This window comes from Crinia signifera, chromosome 2 (assembly GCF_055691185.1).
Source record: "Crinia signifera chromosome 2, ASM5569118v1, whole genome shotgun sequence".
In the NCBI taxonomy this organism is placed as follows: domain Eukaryota; kingdom Metazoa; phylum Chordata; class Amphibia; order Anura; family Myobatrachidae; genus Crinia; species Crinia signifera.
In genome coordinates this window covers 226,951,190-226,965,787 of record NC_139218.1, presented here as the reverse complement: position 1 = coordinate 226,965,787, position 14,598 = coordinate 226,951,190, and the positions used below count along the sequence as shown (strand labels likewise).

Below are 14,598 nucleotides of genomic sequence, written 5' to 3'. Positions count from 1 at the left end.
GTAAATGGCCAAGCCCCACGCCGCCTGCCCACACATTTGTGTGCGTATACACAGTGAACACCCTGTTCTGCAAATGTGTGGGGTTTACCCCCAAATCCATAACCAGCTCCAGACCAGTACTGGAAAATAAGGATGTCAATCCCAGGAATCGGGATTGAAAAATGCTCAATCCCTGGATTCCCGGGATTTACATCTCTAAGCAGTTTAGGCAGGTAGCCCCCCCTGGCCGCCTCACACATTCATTTACTTACATGGGAGGGTGGCCGGGAGCAGGGCAGACATGAGCGGGCGGATGGTTGCGGCAACAGCAGCAGCAGCAGAGACGCCCCGGAGGGTGGGCGGCCGCAGCTGCAACAGGACTGGTGAGGGCTGAGGGATCACTCTGGAGCGGATATGGGCGGTGCGGCCTACGCAGCGTGAGGGTCAGAGGTCACGCTGCCCTTGTTGGACTGCCTATACCCGCTTCAGACTGCAGGTCGGGAATCGGGAACTCCTGGGCAGTGTTTCAGCACTCGCTCAGACGCTGCCCGCCATCAGATATGCGCATGCGCATCTAATCCCGATTCAAATCCCAGCGTTTTTTAGGCCAAATCCCGGGATCCCGCTGATCCCGATCCCAGGATTGGCCACCCTACTGGAAAATGAGTAGGGAAAAGTGTGTTTCCTCTACTGTCCAATAATCGGCAATCATGTTGCTATTGTTTTTATTTCTTAACCACTTTCAGTCTGGTTCTTTAGCATATTAGTGGAAGCACAACACTGGTGCATATGGGGGGAAAAAACAGTTTGGTCCGGTTTTTGTGAATGGATGGCTGTTTGCGATGCATTCACAATTTTGGAACACCGGTTATTCTTTCTGTCTGGGCGCTGACTTTTTGTTCGCAGACAGTGGCTTTTTCTCTAATTAGTGATCCGTGTGGAATTAGACCCATTGTAGAGTTTTACAGCAGAAAATGTTTTATTCTGTTAGTACAATTTGTTTTTTTTTTCTCTGATATTCTCTGGGTTTGTGTTTTAAATGATGACTTTCTGATTCCTTCAGGCAATTTACTGTTTATTTCTTGTGAAAAGTTTTTCTTATGGGGCCTACAAACGGAGCAATTTCAGCCCATTTTCTAAGCGATCTGACTATCGCTTAGAAAATGACCCTACATCGCTCCGTGTGTAGAGGCCATAGCGCCATGCAACGCTATCACCAGGTGACTAATATCCAGTATGCTGGATGAATCTAGTCAGATCACCAGTCAGAGCGTTCTCAATGGAGAACATTGACAGATTGCTGGCTGTGCTGTGTGCTGAGTGATCGCTCAACACAGTCGCCCCATGGGTGGGTCCCATAAGTCTTCTCACTAGCTTCTTGGCATACAATGGCCGCTGGTCATAATAATTTGGACACAGTTTTCAATTGTCCTCACTGATTATGTGCAAACTATTTCTTTGACTTCCAATTACACTTTTACATTACTATCCTAACTATTAGGACAAGAACAAATGTAATACGTTTATAAACACGCTAATAGGTACATACCTTCCATTATTGCAGACAATATACTTTGCAGACCTGGCACTGAGAAACGCCATAATTACATTACATAAGCTAAAAATATTCATGTTGTATCATATTTTTATTTATTTTTTATAAAATTCCAATACTATATTTTATATATCACCATAAGTTACATATTCATAAATGCCCCAGAAAGACAGTGGCTTATTTCCACGGAATACATACAGATGATCAGCGGATGGGGTGCCAATGCTGGCATCCTGATAGAGGTGACTATACTTTCCTTCCCACTCACAGTTTCTCTTCCCACATCCTTCCCGCAAACCTGTCACATTGTCACATTTCCGGTGTTTGCATCTTGGATTCAAGTGTTAGTCTTGGGATGTTAACTGCATCCCATTTCCACAGTTATCATGTTACAGGTTAAGATGCATACACACTGTACAAATTTTTTGTCCAATTTCGTTGAAAAGACATTGACGACCAATTTCCCTTTTAACCCAGTGTCCTAGACGAAAGATGTTGACTAAAGACGACCGATCTAGCTACAGTTTATAGGCTCTTTTTGAAAGGTATCCAAATTGAGCTGCATGCACAGTTGACGAACAACCTTGATGAACAACTGGTGGGTATGCACATCATAATTCTTCGTGTTCACACTGAAAGATATTTTGACCAATTTCGTTCAGAATGGCCGAAATGAACGAAATTGAACGAAATTGGTCAAATAAATTGTACAGTGTGTAAGCACCTTTATGAAAGAAATGTTCTATGTGACTTCCTTCCCATTTGCCACCACCTAGATTTGCAGGAACATGTCTTCAGTAGCAGCAGCCAGAACACATCTCTATAGATTTATGGATCAATATTTTAAAGATCTTGAATTAAGTCACATGGCGATGATTGTGGACTAAGCAAGCCAGTAATTCCCTGATATTTTGGAAAACCGCCCGAACAGGAAGGCTTGCAGGGTGGAAAAAAAGACACTTTAAAAAAATAAAAATGTTTTTTTATTTATTTTATTGAAAAACCATAGAAAAAAAATAATGCAGGGTCTACTTCCCTTTTACTTAAGATAGATCAGTTTATAAATTAAGACGGACAGATCTGCTTTAACGGTTTTTGTTTTCCTTTTGGTTATATATTTTATTACTGGCAACTTAAGTATATTTTTGCAGCAGAAGGTGCTATAGTCTAATAAACGTGCAGCAGAATACACTCAATATTGTCAGTACAACCTTACTATTGTATGTGAGGTTCTTTACATTTCCAATAGGTATTTTTTCTCCTGTTCAGCTATATCTGGAGAATCAGACAGAAAAGATTCATGAGCAGTTTCAAGGTCTTGGAGTATCTGGAAAAGTTGTGTCGCACTGTCTTTCCTTTCTGGATCTAAAATGATAAGAAATACACAACTTTAAAAAAAAAAAGATCTGTACGCTGGACAACAGACTGTGGTCGTTCAGGGAAATCTGTGCGATTTATCCAAGGTATTATTTTGGTACTCTTGACCTAGCACGGCGCCCATCGCGGGCATTGAATGCACAAAAAATCGGGTGCTAAGCGATGCCCGCGATTTCCCATAGGGAACAATGTTAAATGTCTCAATTGACCCGATTTTTCAGTTCAATGCCTCAATTGACCCGATTTTTCCATAGGAAACAATGTTAAATGGCCCACAGAGGCCAAATAGGCACCCTAAAGTGTGAAATGGCCCACACAATTGTTAACGCCACCCCACGATCAACGTGAACCCGAAGCGTGGCGAGCGCAGCGGTATGCGTCCTACGACCTTTTTATACCCCCACTATCCACGTCGGCGTGGAGTTGAGAATAGAATAGTGTGGCGAGCGCAGCGAGCCACCGAGCCCGAAGCGTGGCAAGCGGACGCGGATACCTGTGAAGCCCGCGAAGGGACGCGTTTACCTGTGAAGGTATCCGCGTCCGCTCGCCACGCTTCGGGCTCGCTGCGCTCGCCACACTATTCTATTCTCAACTCCACGCCGACGTGGATAGTGGGGGTATGAAAAGGTCGTAGGACGCGTACCGCCGCCCCTCGCGGGCTCGCTGCGTTCGCCACGCTTTGGGTTCACGTTAATCGTGGGGTGGCGTTAACAATTGTGGGGGCCATTTCACACTTCAGGGTGGCTATTTGGCCTCTGTGGGCCATTTAACATTGTTTCCTATGGAAAAATCGGGTCAATTGAGGCATTGAACAGTAAAATCGGGTCAATTGAGAAATTTAACATTGATCCCTATGGGAAATCGCGGGCATCGCGTCGGTCGCGTCGCACCCGATTTTTAGTGCATTCAATGCCCGCGATTTTTTTACCTGCGATGCCCACGAACAAAATCGTGGGCGCCGTGCTAGGTAAAGAGTACCATTATTTTTAGCCATTTTTCAGCATTTGGGAGCAAATGGTTAATTGTTATTTGATTCCATACATTACTGGATTTTTGTTCCCACAGATTGTACAGGTATGTCTCTAGGTGTATGGGTACACAGCAGACAATATATCGGTCCATTGCAGATTGAATAATATATCAGGCATATCATCTAATGCAGGTATGGCCAAACTGACCCTCCACCTGTTGTAAAACTATACATCCCAGCATGCCTTGCCATAGTTTTAGCATTCCCCAATAGCAAAACTGTGGCAAGGCATGATGGGACTTGTAGTTTCACAACAGCTGGAGGGCTCATAGTTTGGCCATGCCTGCTCTATTGTGTACCTGTGATTGCGCACTCCAGTGGGTCATCAGTGATGGTATCACATCTCATATTCTGCTCATCAGATGTGATGACCTGACAAGAATGGGTGTGGATCAGTTGGTCACCAGCAAGTTGTTAGACAACCATTAGGTCGACATGCGTTAGGTCGCTATGTGTCTAGGTCAATAAAGTTGACAGGGTCATTAGGTTGAAATGGGTTAGGCCGACAGTCAAAAGGTCGACATTGGGTTTTTCACGTTTTTTTTGTCCCGAATGTCGTCACAGTCGACATGGACACACAGTTCAAGTACACCGCTGCACTTGCCATGCTTCGGGCTCGGTGCCTTGCTACGCTTGGCGCACTATTTTCTTCTCCCACCACGCCCTAGTTGATGGTAGGGCACGAAATACCGCCTGTCGGCTCAAAAAACTGTGATAAACTCAATGTCGACCTTTTGACTGTCGGCCTAACCCATGTCAACCTAATGACCCAGTCGACCTAAATGCATGTCGATCTAATGACTGTCTAATAACATGCTGGTGACCCAATGACCTTATTCCGAATTCGAAATGCGGCCGTTAAAAATGACTTTGCGCAGCCTGAATCACAGGTTTTTTATTATGTATTAACAGTTTCTTATATAGCGCACACATATTCCGCAGCTCTTACAGAGAATATTTGAACATTCACATCAGTCCCTGCCCCAGTGGAGCTTACAGTCTATATTCCCTACCACATGTACATACACACACACAGACATTCTAGGATTCATTTTGTTGGGAGCCAATTAGCCTACAAGTATATTTTTGGATTGTGGGAGGAAACCCACGCAAGTACGGGGATAATATACAAACTCTGCACAGTTAGAGCCATGGTGGGAATCGAACCCTTGTCCTCAGTTTTGTGTGGCAGTAATGCTAACCATTACACCATCCATGCTGCCCCAAATGATTAGCATTACTGATTCACAGCACTGCATACCTGCCTACCTGACCCTCTCCATGCGGAGAGCAGTGGCGTAGCTACAGGGGTCGCAGATGCGACCGGGCCCCTGAGCCAGGGGGCCCAACCCCCGCCACTGTCCGGCCGTCCTGGAAGAGGGAAGCGAACAGGACGCACCCGTTCCCAGTGCTGCTTTGCGGGCCCGCGTGCGTCGCGCTGACGTCACGCGTCACATAGAACATAGAAGTTCCCCTTCCTATTGGCTGCCTGCGGCTGGGGACGGGACACGGTGGCCGTATCTGAGCTGTGATTGGCTGCAGCGGCTCCGGATCCCCCTGATGCTGCAAATAGAGCGGTGTCCGGTGTGTTAGAGGAAGGACAGTCGCCGCAGCCGCGCTGCGTATTCGCGTGTGTGCCGCCGCCACCGCCTACACGTAAGTCTCCTGCTCTGTTGTAGTATCGGCTCCAACCTCCCCCTCCCTCTCCCTCCGCTTCCGCCCATCACACAGCACGTCGGCGCCCGACACAGCCTGGGCTGAGCCAGCTGATGCAGCATAGCGGAGTGGAGTAGGCTGCCAGGAGCAGGACCGCCCGGCGCCCTGTATCGGACTACAGTGAGTCCTGTCAGGCTTTTGAGTTTATGTGAAAAATTGCTAAAACTGCTGGGATGTGTAGTTCCACTGTTACAGTGGAACTACACGTCCCAGCATGCCCTGTCACAGTTTTAGAAATCCATTATCTAAAATCTGTGGCAGGGCATGCTGGGACGTGTAGTTCCACAACAGCACTGACTCCAGTCCTGTCAGGCTTGTCAGCTTTTATTTTCTTGGGGTGCCTGCCTGGTGTCTGGCCATGCACTGACAAAGGCTGTATGTAGGGGGGCCCCAAGCTGACCTTTCGCACCAGGGCCCATGAACCCTTAGCTACGCCCCTGGCGGAGAGGGTCACAGTGCTGCATACTTGTCCATGCAGGAGAAAATGCTCTGTTCCTGTGCTTCCCTGGTAATGTATGATTGCCATCACCTGTGGTGAAACACCTTTACCTAGCTCCCCACAGGTTTTGGCAATCATACATTACCAGGGAAGTCCAGAAACACAGCATTTTCTCCTGCATGGACAAGTATGCAGCACTGACACCATGGGTTTGATTCCCACCATGGGTCTAAAGGTGCCCATACACGTTACAATTATTGTATACAATATTGTATACAATATCGCATCTCGGTTTTGCGATTAGATCAGATCTAGTGCAAAAAGTGTGTGCTGCACATACTTTTTGTACTAGATCTCATCTCATCGCAAAGCCAAGATGCAATGAGATGCGATATTGTATACAATAATTGTAACGTGTATGGGCACCTTAACTCAGGGTTGCCTACCTGACCCTCTCTTTCAGTGAGAAACTGTTCTGTTCCTGGGCTTCCCTGGTAATGTATGATTGCCATCACCTGTGGGGAGCTAGGTCATTGATAAGAAAGGTGTTTCACCACAGGTGATGGTAATCTTAAATTCCCAGGGAAGTCCAGGAACAGAGCATTTTCTGGTACTTGTGTATTAGGACGGCGCCCACTTTACCTATGTACGCTAACTTAGTGAAATTGCATCGCATAACGTTCTATTACCATGCAATGCGATTTTACCCTTCCCGCTCCGTGATATTCCCACCCCCTGGCACATCTGGAAGAAATTCACTCTGAGGTGATTTTGTGAGGAGATAAGACGTGTATTCCAGAGCTACAGTGATTTCCAGTTGTTTCTGTGAATTTAGCTTGAATTTGATCGATTTCCACTGTTTCCTTGCGATGGCAGCATCTTCTGTGACCCTGTTCACGCTCCCGCAGATTGAGGAGGACGCTTTTCGCTTTTTACAGGAGCGTCACCTGCTGCCAGTGACTTTTTCAAGGATCCTTGAAAAAGTGCGCAGGACGCACGAAACGCGTTGGACCCACGAGGAGGACACTATACTTGCTCCCAATTCTGCCCTGAAACTCTGCTCGGCGGCCGCAGCGAACTTCCGGTAACCACTTCCGACTTCCGGCCGTCACGGACGTGCAGAGACCTAGCCGCAACAACATCAAGCGGTAGTCCTGAAACTGCTCCCTGCCACACAGAGACATGGACGCACAGCACACAGCCGCAACAACATCAGGCAGCAGCTCCGTTACTGCACTCTGACACACGGAGTCACCACCGCACCCGAACCACGTAAGGGTCAGGTATAGGGACAGTACCAGTTAATCCAACTTCTTATATGTCTTCCCCAAAAGGGTGTAAACATTGTTACTAACGATAATTCAATTATAGGTACCATTCCAAGTACATAATCATTCACTTTATTTTAAATTTTTTTGTGCTTTTTACCAATTCCCATAACATTAAATGACATTATTATATGTCCAATCAGAACCAATATCTCATCGCATCGTATACAATACAATAATGACATGCGATGCGATTTCACTACCCTGAATAGCCCACAACGCAAATACCGTAGTGGGCGCCATGATAATACACAAGTACCCATTTTCTCCCTGAAGGAGAGGGTCAGATAGGCAACCCTGCTCTAACTGCATACCTCCCAACATGACCCTCTCCAGGATGCTCATGCTCTTTTCCTCGACTTCCTTGGTAATGTATGATCACCATCACCTGTGTAGAAACACCTTTCTTCTCAATTAGCCTGTTTAAAACAGGTGATGGCAGTTATTCAATCAGAGGGAAGTCCAGAAACAGAGCATTGTGTCCCTCCTGGAGAGGGTCATGTTCGGAGGTATGTAACGGTGTGGAGTTTGTATATTCTCCCCATACTTGCATGGGTTTCCTCCAGGTACTCCAGTTTCCTCCCACAATCCAAAAATATGCGTACACCGCTTAACAGTCCAGATTGTTACATTAAAATATTTGAGGTACTAATTAAGTCACCTGTTCTGAAGTATTTCTATCCTTAAAATCTGGACTGTCAGTGAGCTTTGAGGACCATGGTTGGGAACTCCTTTTTTAAAAATTATTTACAGTTTCTTATATAGTGCAGCAAATTCCATTGGAACAGTGATAAAACAAAGTGGGTAGTAACAAACCGACAGAGGTAGGAGGGCTATATCATAGGTTCTCAAACGCTGTCCTCAGGACCCAAAACAGTGCATGTTTTCCAGGTCTACTTAAAGAACCACAAGTGAAATAATTAAATCCACCTGTGTAAAGCTTATCCAAGGTATCCCATGCAGCCTTGCATACCTCGCCAACTGCTGCCAGGGAGCCGGTGGCTGGACTGCATATGATACATTGTATGTGGTCCTATAGCATTTAATGTATCATATGCAACCCCCAACAAGTGCTGCCAGATCCGATAAATATTATGTGCAGCACTTGCGATCTCCGGATTCCATCTGATGTGCACGGGATGGCACGCACACTTTGGGCACTTTTCATCTGACTTCTCGGCTTGATTCATCGTAATTGGGTGAAAAGAGCCCAAATGGTATGAGTGTATGGGCACCTTCACAGGAGTAGCTGATAATGACAACATGCTAATGTATAATGTACAGTAATTAATATCATACCTGAACTTAAGTCACTCTTGCCGATATTATCATGTTTTGTCAGTTCCAAGTATTTTCCCCTGCAGATGTAATAATGCCATGTTGTTAGATATTATTCACATTACCATCTTTACACACTGGGCGGTATTCAATGAGGCTGATTCGCCAGGTTTTTATGGCGATTTTGTGCTGTAAGGCGAATTTCTGACTAAAACGGTGAATCACCCTCTATTCAATGACCAGATGGCGAATACATTTCAAGGTTTTTTCGCCATGATTCACCGAGTAGCAATCACTATCTTGTGGAAGGTGAACTTTTAAAATAAAGTGTTTTGTTTTTTTACAATTTGTGTCAAAAAATCAGGAATGGGCATGCTATTTTTATTCATGTGTTGTAAGCACATGAATATATATTTATTTAAAAAAAAATATTTTTTTTTTTTTACACAGACCAGCCAGCAGGGGGCCGGAGCCGAGCCGCTCATTAGATATTCATATATTCACTTCACCCGATCATTACATATTTATGATCGGGTGTAGTGAATATACGCGGTCCCCTGCTGGCACCCCCGGGGGACAGCCTGTGCTGCCTGGAACCCGGGGAGCCAACCTCCCCCCCACAAACGTTGTGGGGCAGGCAGGGAGACTTCCATCTCCCTGCCTGCCACCGTCCTCAGGCTCCCTGCGTTCGCCGCAGGAGCTCATATTCACCGGTCAGGGGCAGCGAGCCCCTGACTCGTTGAATACCGGAGCCGGCGAGGCTCCGGAACGTGGCGAATGTGCAGCGAATCCTAAACAGGATTCGCTGCACGTCGCCGGTATTCACATTGAATACCGCCCACTGTATTTTCCGAAAACCTGGCGACCATCAAATGATTTCTCCAGTGCTCGCAGTTCAGAGACACCTATATGGTGTCTCTAAACTGAGGGCACCCTGTGCGAGGACAAGGCGGGCAGCTGACATCCAGTCATGTCAGCTGCACGCCCGCCGCACCCGCGTCACGGCCTCATTAGCCTGAGAATGTACAGCATACTTATGGGAACGCCCATGAAATGCTGGGCTTTCCCATATGCTAAGAGGGCTGCCCGACACCCTCATGCCCACTGTGTAGGGTGCTTGCACCCAGCAAACAGATTGTGCATGCACCCTGCATCTGCACATGAGCAGAAATGCATTTGCGCATGCACAGATGCACACCATCGGTTCTCCGCGTGAACGCACAGAGGGCCGAATAAATCAGAATAAGGTTCTATATCATCAATGGCTGTCATATTCCTGGAAGTGGTCACTGAATGATATCGTTTGTAACATCGTTTAGTGCAGGGGTGGCCAAACCGGTCCTCGAGATCTACCAACGGTCCACGTTTTTCAGGTTACCTAGCTGGTGCACAGCTGTAGTCATTACTAACTGTCACATTTTAAAACCTGCTGCATTCATTCCTACAATAGATCCAGAGGTTGCCTGGAAAACATGCACCGTTGGTAGATCTTGAGGACAGGTTTGGCCACCCCTGGTTTAGTGTGTATGCATTATATTGTTTGTCAGGGAGATCCAGGAATTTCAAGGAAAACCATGAGGAACATCGCACCATTCGCAGTGTCGGCTAATGCAGGGTTTCTTAAACTCGGTCCTCAGGACTCCACACAGCTCACATTTTCCAGGTCACACGGCAGGTGTAGACACATTGCTCTGCTCCTGCACTTCCCTCTTAATGTATGTCACCTGTGTAGAAACACCTTTCTTCTCAATTACCCTTTTCAACACAGATGGAGGTAATCATACATTAAGAAGAAAGTCCAGAAGCAGAGCACTGTATTCCTCCTGGACATGAGGGTCATGTTGGGAGGTATGGGGTTACCACCTCATCCCTTTAATTCTGGATTAATTACACGGATTCTGTGGCTGATTAAAACCAGGTGAAATGGAGTCTTGAATTCAGCCAGCCACAGAACCTTTGTAATTAATGTGTCTAGAATTAAAGGGATAAGGTGGTAAACCTACTTACAAAGCATACTTGTCTACCTGACCCTCTCCATGAGGGAGAAAATGCCCTGTTCCTGGACTTCATTGGTAATGTATGATTGCCATCACCTGTGGTGAAACACCTTTCTTATCAATTACCTAGCTCCCCACAGGTGATGCCAATCATACATTACCAGGGAAGCCCAGGAACAGAGCATTTTCTCCCTCATGGAGAGGGTCAGTCCCGGGCCCCAATATTTCTGTGGCTGCCCTGCTTATACTTAAAGAAGAGTGGCTGTGAGCGACGCTGACATTTTTAGCGGATATCTTGAGGATCTCTCACAGAAACGTTGGCTGTGTTATTTTAGTAAATGGCAGTTGACCATGAATATTGCTGGTACTATTTGGCTATTAGTGCTTTGAATGCACAGAACCAGACTTTGGATAACAAATCCCTATGGATGGAAATAGGCACAATACACAAGTTATGGCATAAATACTACTTTTACTAAATTTCATTTTAACTCTACATGTACACAACACAGTATATGTATATCAGCATTTCGAATATTTAGTACTTACTTCATCAGTTCTCTCACTCCAATCAGATGCTTGAAAATGAGCTGAGCCTCAAGATCAGGATTCAAGAGATCATTCCAATCCTGTAATGTGACTTCATGCCGGGTTTTGTCACAACCAGCAACTGTTTCACAGACAGGGCAAATATATTATACAATGCTGTGTTTTGTAATTTTATTTAATCAATAAAAAGTAATTAAATTATTTTAATAAAAGACAACTGTAACTGGTGTGTCCTACTTCTATTATTTCTAAAGCCCCGAACACACGGGGGGAATATATCGCCGAGCAACATATCGCTCGCGATGAGCGATATATCGCTCAGTGTCCCATTTGCATCAGCGACCAGAGATGGTCCGAGATGAAAAAGAAACTGCCGGGGGAGCCCGGCACTGGAAATCAGCTGGTCGCAGGAGCATGTTCCTGCGACCAGCGATCACTACGGTGGAGAAAACAGGAGCGCGCACCTGGCGATATATCGCCGGTGCACACTCCCATCGCGGGCAATATGGTCACTCAGCGACCATATTGCCTGTGATATTACACAAAATCGTCCCCGTGTGTACACAGCCTAAGGTGCAATAAAAAGATTGTACTGGGTCATTTTAATCAGACTTGAACGGGACAAGTTCCATTGTAACAGTGTAGAGACACCTTCATTAGTCCCACAAGTTGCCTGCCCGCTCACAGCCTGATCTCACCCTTTGTGTTTGTCTAATGTAAATATTAAGGAAAGGATAAAAAAAAATAATAAAGGAAAGCTGATGCTCTGCAACATATACATAAGAGCTATGTCATGTTTCAGCAGACAGATATTGGCAGGTTTTCAATGCGGCTGGCGAGGGGGTTAAACAGCGAGGATTGCAGAAAACCAGCGATCCTCGCTGTTTAACCCCCTTACTAGCCGCTCACCCTATTCAACGATCTGGGGAAATCCCTGACGGCGAGGATTCCCCCAAACAGCGAGACCCGCAGCTAATGCAGCGAACCTGCTGTATTTAGCTGTGAGTCTCGCTGCTTCTGGAGCCGTATACGCCAATTCTCCCTCGCTCAAAAAACAGAGCGAGGGGGAATTGGCGTATGAAGGGGGGGTGTTGAATACTACAGGGTGAGTGGTGACAGCGAGCAGGAAGCCCTGCTCGCTGTCGCCGCTCGCCCACGGCATTGAATACCTGCCATTGTTTAATCTTCCAGAGTTCTGTCAAAACGATCAAATTGTGATAATCTCTTCATATTGGCATGGCCAAGTGATAGAGGAATGTGTGATCTCTTTGGGCGAAAAAAGGTCCTACATATAGATGTGGTATCATAGGAAGACCTTGTGAGTACACTAAAAGGTTTAGACCAGGCATTCCCAACCACGGTCCAACAGTGCAGGTTTTCTAGATATCCAGGCTTGAGCACAGGTGACTTAATTAGTATCTGAGGGATTCTGATTAAACCATCTGTGCTGAAGCCTGGATATCACTAAAACCTGCACTGTTGGTGTGCCTTGAGGACCGTGGTTGGGAATACCTGGTTTAGACCAGCATTATTCATTACTTTTACTTCATGAATAGCAAATGTTTCCATAGGTGTAATACCTCCTTTGTCCTTCTGGTGGCAGCAGCTCCATTTCTCCCCTTTGAACACCCCAGGATGATAAGAACACAGCATATCCGTGTTGTTCACACAGACCTTTCGCAGTGCTGACAGCCATTGGTTCAGTTCATTAACGCACTAAATGCAATTATATATTAAAAAGAACATTTATAATTTTAGGATCAGTGATATTATTGCATGCAGTACATTAACAAACGTTTCACTATTGCAGCAGGGACTGACTACCACACTGGGTAGGCAAAGTCAAATGCACGTCCAGTTAAAAGTCAGGAACGATATAAAAATTGGTAAATGTATATGCTTACCTGAATTGGCCACTCTGAAGATACAAAGGTGGTTCTCATGCTGATGTGGTGTGCAGTTACCACATCAGAGCTCAGCCAATCAGAGAACGGGCAGTCATTTGACAGGAATTTTTTAAATCTAATACCCGCCACTGCACGTCCCGTAGCGCTGCTGATATCTGTGATCACACCGCCCGGCCAGGTCAGCACTCGCCGGCGCCACCAGCTAAGCGTTCAGGTACCTGCTGCCCGCCCCACTGCTCCCCCTGATGAGGATCACCGCCTGCCCCCTACTCCCCGACATGTGATAAATCGCAAGCGATTTATCACATGTAAAATTTGGCTCATCAAGTGCCAAATTGTATGTGAGCCGCCCGGGGAGCTCCCGGGCGGCTCACAGGAGAATTGGGTCGACTTGTCCTAAGGACAAGTCGGCCTAATGTATGGGGGCCTTTAGTCTACTGTGTTTTAATAGTCGATCATTAATCGCAATATCAAGCAGTTTTTATAGCTAGAAAATACATTAAGGCTAACTGGATACCCGACTTTATTTGTTTAATCCATCTTTTGAGATATTTATGGATAATGTTGACAGTACCTTACACTGCAAATATAATGACTCCAGGCTGCCAGTTTCATCTGTGTAAATAATTTGCATTACATTGGAATTGCCAAAACATTTCTCTTCTACTTTCTCCAAGGCTCGGATCCTGGACAGAGGTATAAAGGAACTTTTCTGGAACGTAAAACGACCACATATAAATTACCATAACATACTATGTGGGTACTGCTTGCAATACTTACCCTCCATTAAAAAAGTAAACATAAGACTAATACAAATGGGGGTATTTATTAAAGCTTGGAGAACCAATCATCTTCTAGCTGTAATTTTTCAAAGACAGTCTGCAAATGTAAGGTAGAAGCTGTTTGGCTGGAACTTTACTTAATCTCTCACATGTTGTATTTCTTTAAGCTCTGCTAAATAAAGAATCAATCCAGATGAGATGGTCCAACACTGGTTGCATGACCATCTAAAAATAAAAATATAGGTTTTTTTGTCAGTTATAACCCTATACTCCAATAGCTTAAAACCACACATTTTTCTTACACTCTTTTCCTTTTAGATTTTATATTGTAGCACTGCTGGCCAGTGCGTCACTATGGCGGTGTGGCTGGTGTGGGCCACAACCCAAATGTAACAATCAGAGGGGATGACAGGAAAATGCTGGCTCCTCTGCAGTGACAGCAGCTGGGTGCTGCAGTGTCCAGAACTCGGCTCCTGTCAAATTAGTGGAGCCAATAGTGTAGGTACTAATATATGGGGGATGCCCAGAATCTCAAGGGATGCTGTGCACACCCTTGGAGTGATGCAATCAGGATTTCCCATAAGGCCATGCCATTTTATGTCATACCATGCCACCTTTCAGTCACCGATGCGCAGTAGGGTATACGGAGTGTGCACCAGGT

At 45.7% G+C, this 14,598-nt stretch overlaps 1 protein-coding gene across 2 annotated transcripts in view; it reads right to left on the bottom strand.

Moving 5' to 3' along the window:
- Positions 1-2,500: 2,500 nt before the first annotated feature.
- The window catches only part of LOC146060574 (ras GTPase-activating protein 4-like), a 141,822-nt gene continuing 129,724 nt past the window's right edge, over positions 2,501-14,598 (bottom strand). For both annotated transcript variants that reach the window (XM_083173938.1, XM_083173939.1), the window contains exons 17-21: positions 13,730-13,867; positions 12,829-12,964; positions 11,249-11,369; positions 8,724-8,782; positions 2,501-2,899 (exon numbers count right to left, since the gene is read on the bottom strand). In XM_083173938.1, coding sequence (XP_083030064.1) covers positions 2,769-2,899; positions 8,724-8,782; positions 11,249-11,369; positions 12,829-12,964; positions 13,730-13,867 — 585 coding nt within the window. In that variant the 3' untranslated portion in view covers positions 2,501-2,768. The remainder of the gene's footprint in view (positions 2,900-8,723; positions 8,783-11,248; positions 11,370-12,828; positions 12,965-13,729; positions 13,868-14,598) is intronic.